The sequence below is a fragment of the Prionailurus bengalensis genome, chromosome F2 (genome assembly GCF_016509475.1).
Source record: "Prionailurus bengalensis isolate Pbe53 chromosome F2, Fcat_Pben_1.1_paternal_pri, whole genome shotgun sequence".
Classification (NCBI taxonomy): domain Eukaryota; kingdom Metazoa; phylum Chordata; class Mammalia; order Carnivora; family Felidae; genus Prionailurus; species Prionailurus bengalensis.
The window spans coordinates 39,862,273-39,868,137 of record NC_057353.1 but is presented as its reverse complement, the minus strand read 5'-3'; the positions used below and the strand labels follow the sequence as shown (position 1 = coordinate 39,868,137).

The 5,865-nt window shown below is 31.6% G+C and overlaps 1 protein-coding gene across 6 annotated transcripts in view; it reads left to right on the top strand.

Moving 5' to 3' along the window:
* Window positions 1–5,865, top strand: part of TRIQK (triple QxxK/R motif containing) — a 139,502-nt gene that overhangs the window by 72,554 nt on the left and 61,083 nt on the right. For all 6 annotated transcript variants that reach the window (XR_006300506.1, XM_043601363.1, XM_043601362.1 and 3 more), the window contains one exon: window positions 4,093–4,178. Coding sequence is in view for 5 of the 6 variants with exons in the window: in XM_043601363.1 (XP_043457298.1) it covers window positions 4,093–4,178 (86 nt within the window). In the remaining variant the exon portion in view is untranslated. The remainder of the gene's footprint in view (window positions 1–4,092; window positions 4,179–5,865) is intronic.

The window sequence follows — 5,865 nt, the reverse complement described above, 5'->3', positions numbered from 1 at the left end:
CACCAGTAAAGGTAACAGCATAGATAAATATACTAGATGACTACGTGTAGTTTTTTTTTTCTTCTCCTTGCTAATTTATGAGATGCTGCTAAAGCAGTACTAGGATGGTAATTTATACCTGTTAACCAGTATGTTTATAAAGAAGAAAACAGTAACCTAACTTTCTGCTTAAACAAGTTAGAATATGAAGAGCAAAATAATCCCAAAGCAACCTGAAGGAAGGAAATAATAAGGATTAAAATGGAAATAACATACAGAAGAGAAAAACAATAGAAAAATCAGGAAAATCAAAGTTTATTATTTGGAAAGATCAACACAATTGAAAAACCTTTAGTTTTAGTTACACTATCTACAAAAAAAAAAGAACACTCAAATTACTAATATCATTAATGATATTAGTATGTTACTATCAACCTTATGGATATAAAATGGATTATAAAGGAATACTATAAACAGTTGTATGCTAAAAATAGATAACCTGGTGAAACAATACTAATACTACTTCTGATGCAAATCTACCAGAACTCTGATCATTGCTAGTGGGAATGTGAAACAATATAGCCACTCTGGAAAATGGCGTGGCAGTTTCTTACAAAGTTAAAATATAGACTTGCCATATGACTCAGCAGTCCTACTCTAGATGAATTGAAAGAAAACTTGTGTTCATGTAAAAACCCGTACACCTGTGTTTATAGGCATCTCTTGTAGTATTTGCTAAATACTAGACATAACCCAAATGCACTTTAGTGAGTGAATGGATAAACAAACTCTGGTACCTTCACATAATGGAATGCTAGTCAGCAATAGAGAAGAATGAATTGGTGATACATACAACTTAGGTGAAACTTAAAGGACTTAGGCTGAATAAAAGAAGCCATTGCCATATTATTGAAAAGACAGAGCTATAGAAATGGACAGTAGAACAAGGGTTGCCAGGAACTATGGGTAGGAGGAGGGATGGATATAAAAGGACAGCACAGGGAGTTTTTTGGAATGGGAGAACCATTCTGTACCCCGATTATGGTAGTAATTACATGAATCTGTACAGAAGCATTAAAAGTCATAGAACTGTATACCAAAAGGAAAAAAGCCAATTTCGCTGTATGTTAATTTAAAAATAAAATATAATAAATAGTATTATAGGATTATATCGGAGAGAGGAAGCATAAATCACTCAATCAGGAAGCTTGGGGATAGAGAGAAAAAGCTTTTGTTAACCCAACTATGCCATAGGAAACGAAAATACAGAAATGTGATGAATGGTGCCATTGAGCAGAGAAATTAGATAATTGAGGTCCCAGATGAGCTTCATAGTCTTAAATTATCCAGGTTTCCTTTCATATAAAATGTAATGAGCAGAGGTGCCTTGGTGGCTTGGTCGGTTTAGTGTCCAGCCTCTGCTCAGATCATGATATCCTGGTTCGTGAGTTCAAGCCCTGTATTGAGCTTGCTGCTGTCAGCACAGAGCCAGCTTCGGATCCTCTGTCCCCCTCTCTCTCTCAGCCCTTCCGCCACTCCCACTCTCTCTCTCTCTCTCTCTCTCAAAAGGAAATAAACATTAAAAAATAAATAAATAAAATGTAATGAGCAATTGCCAAACAGCTATTTTGGTTACTGCATTATTGATATAACCAAAATCAGACCTGTGTCCAAGAAGCCATATACATATAAAATCTATATTATTATATATAAATTATATACGTATGTGCAGGTGTGTGTGTGTATTTTTTCTAAGTTAAATACTCAGGAGGCAGGGGCTTCTGTATTTTACATTTTTTTATAATCCTGTGGTCATAGGTATCTTTCTTGAAGCCATAAAAAATTTAAATGTTGAAAACCTCTTTGGGTATAATAGAAATATCTAGTTTTGGTTATAAAGAACTTGACGAAGTCCCCTGTAAACGTTTTCACTTCGTAGACTGAAACTTCATTCTTCAGTCTATACTTTTGGACGTCATAGTCAGCAAGCAGAATGCTAAATTAATGACAGATGCGCTATCAGGTGTAAATAATTTTTAAAACCATCTATTTATTATAAATACATTTTCAAATGTTCCTATCAAATTTAATATAAGTCTAGAGGTATTATTCTCTAAGAGATTACAGGAGCTGAATTGAAATGGAACACATTTAACCAAGAACTTATACAACAAGTGAAGTCGGGCGATAAATCCCCACTCTAACGTTGACTCTTAGGTATGTATGTGAATCTGTTTTATGACAGACACATCATCCAGAGTAAAACATATGTGTATGAAAAACATTTGGGTGAAGACAATCCTTTTTTAATTTTTCCCCCTTGCACCCGAAGATTATTATAGACCATATATAAAACAATAAATGACTTTTTGGCCTCAAATCTATCATCTTCCAATTTCTCTTTTGATTCTTCTTATAAATTTGTTTTGTAACCCTGAGTGGAAGCATTTGATGTGTCACCATTTTCATTGTTCTGAACTGTTTATATCTCAGCAGGAGTAATGACATGAATAGTTTGACTGTTCAGATGTGAAATCAGAGTGAACACTTGTCAACGCTTTTTCAACAAAATTAAATGTTGCTAATTTAAAATGGGTCAGAGTAATATTTTTCTGTATTTTATTCATTCTATAATTTAAATTTAGATCATTTGATGTACATTTTTACAATTGGCTCATTTCTGGATCATTAAACCTTATCATCAAATAATATTTATTAAGCTTCTGCATGTTCATAGATCCAGAATGACTGCTATATGATAGCAGTTAAGAAAATAACATACACTGACTCTTTAAAAAAAAAAAAGAAACACAAAGCTCTTCAGCTAAAGAAACACTTGTATGTATCTAATGAACACAAATAGAGCGTTTTTTTCATTACTCCCATCCATATGACTCACTTCTTCCTGCCATTTCTAATTCTAAAAATCTATATGGAATTTTAAGGGCACTTTTGGATCATTAGCAAATACATTAATATTTGCACATAATTTTTTATAATATACTATTGTGTAGATGAACTGCTTTCAGATTTATTTCAGTGTGGGGAAGATGTGGAAACTAAAGTTAGAAGTTGTATTACTTACATAAAGGAGATACAGGGGAAAGATTTGGAAAGAAACCAGTCATGAAGGAAAAGGAGTAAGATGGAAACAAGGCAAACTAAGGAGAATGTAAAAGAGAGATTATATGTTCATATGCTAACTCCCATAGAGTGACAGATTGTATTTGAGACCCATTGACCCAGTTCTTAATTAAAAGTTTGGTTAACAAAATAGTGTATTATTCTAATGAATGCTTTTGTTATTGTTGTTTGTTGTTGTTAAATCTATTTTCTTCACAGGTTATGTAACTCATTAGTTACATACAGGTTACACACAAACTCAGTTTTGTTATTCATTAGTGGTGACATCAAATGATACACAAAAAAGGAAGTTTGGTGATACTAACTTAATTTTTATTCATCTTTGGTAATGAAGTGTGGTAAAGGAGATTGAAACTATTATCTGAATGTAGCTAACCTACATATTTATCTAGCAGTATTTATTTTGTCCTCTATTAAGAACAAACAAAAGTTAAATATGCATTTTTCTAATGAACTCAGTGACTAAAAGTTAAGTACTTACAGATTCTTTCTTAGTTTCTTATTCACAGAAAACTTGAGGATATTCCTCAAATTGATTATTTGGAAACTTAATATATCATTAATAAAATAATTTGTAATGAGCTCTTATTCTTCATTTAGGAAAATAAAGTTAGCTTTACCTATTAATGGGACCTTATGTATACTCATTTGCCCATTTGTTCTTAAATGCTTCCAAAAGGCTTACTGTCTTTACTTTAAACATCTTACTCTCTCAAATAAGTTTTTATCTTTTTAGCTCTTCACTGCACACCAAATCAAAGATGTCTGTTGACTCTTCTTCCTTTAAAATCAAGAGAGGAGGAGAGGTTGACCTTAGGGTGACAAGTTTATGGCTTCCATAACTGGGAGCTACTTTTCAACTCTGTGTCCCAGGTTTACTGTATTTAAACATTCTTGGACATTTCAGATGGCTGTTAAACTTGAATTATATATAAGCATAACTCATTGCCTGAAATTATTTCTTTTTAGGTAAACAAGATTATAAAAAAACCAAACCTATTTTACGAGCAACCAAATTAAAAGCAGAAGCAAAGAAAACAGCAATAGGCATAAAGGTACCTGTATTTGGTAACTTTAAAGTTTGATATATGCATGCCATTTCATTTTCTAAAACTGGATTGCATGAATGTTGAATTCTAAATGTTTTATGACATTTCAAAATCAAAGTCGAATGCCAGAATTGAAGGTTTTTATAAAGAATTTGCTTAATGGGAAACATCATTCCAATTCTGAGACTTGACTTGGTCTTAAAATAAAACACAATGTCGCATAAGGGAACCAGTTATACTTAAAGTTGAAATTTATTTTTTCCTCTCGCTACTGTGTATATTGTTCAAACAGTTCAGTGATTTATGTGGCCTGAATAAAAAAATTTCTTTCATTTTCAATAAGTTTACTTTTATGGTTATTGAAATTTTAGTTATAATTATATATACTTAGATCATTCATGTGTGTAATTTTACTCTGTGCATTACTATTGTTGCCAGTACTCTCTATTATAAAATTCTAATGATGTCCCCAAACTTGTTCTTTTAGAAAATCAGTGTTTTAACTGCTTAAGAGGGATAAATGCATCTGAGAATGATGTTAGCAGATACTAATCCAATGTGTTAGCACAGTGAAGTTCAACAAAATTACATGTACATTATTACTCATGTCCATTTTTTGCCAAATATTTAGAGGTTAATCAAACTGTAAATACAAAAATTAACTTGACAGTTGTGCTGTCAAATGTGCAAAATTAAAGTGACTAGTATATATACTTTATTTAAATATTAAAATGTTAAAAAGAGATTTTGGTTTTATCTGGCAGATGAAAAATCAATTTTTCTAAGTTATAGCTTATAGCAAATGCCAAGGTATTACTACCAAGCCGTAACAGCTGTTGAACTGCCAGATGATATATTTGGTTGTCTTCCAGAATTTGCTATTATGATCACGAAACACTGCCTTCTTTTTACTCCTGATTGCTGATTTTGATCAAGCATTGCCGTGTGATACGGTATGTTTTCACAACAACAATCTCAGCTAGTGCTGTTGTGTCAGTTTTTAATGAAAAAAGTGAATTGCCTTTTTGTTTAAAAGAGAGATGATTAATCTTTTGGAGTTTTCTTCTAATTTCACATGAAATTTTATTCATCTGTAAAATTATTTCTGTGACATCACCTTTCTAAAAGTAATACCTGGGTTTGTTTTGTTTTTGTTTTGTGTGTTTTTTTCTTTGTTTGTTTTGTTTTGTTTTGTTTTACAATTAGTTACCTGATGGTTGTCTCTTGTAGTGAGAGCATTATTTGTCATTTTCCACCAAGGCACTTATGTCCCTCACTTTTATCTCTCACAATGCAGTGTTTTGGTTTCTTTTGTTTTGTTTTGTTTTGTTTTGTTTTAAAGAAAGATAATGGTGTAGCAAAATCCACTTGTGGCACAATACAATGAGCAACTACAAATTCGAATTTGAGATATAGTGCAACCACTCATTTACTAATATATGCACATCCTCTTTTGTTTTTTCTTATAGTTTTTGTTATTATTTCAATTTGAGGGAATGACTTTAGTATGAGATAAATCTACCTTACAGCACAATTATCTAATATCTTTTTATAAACCATGTAGAGTATAAGCAACTTCTTTTTATGAGAAAAAAATTTTTCTGATTTCATTTATGATTTAAAGTATGTACAAAAGAACTTCTAACTGACATCAGAACATAGCTCCTTTTCAATAAGCTAGCATATCATTTTG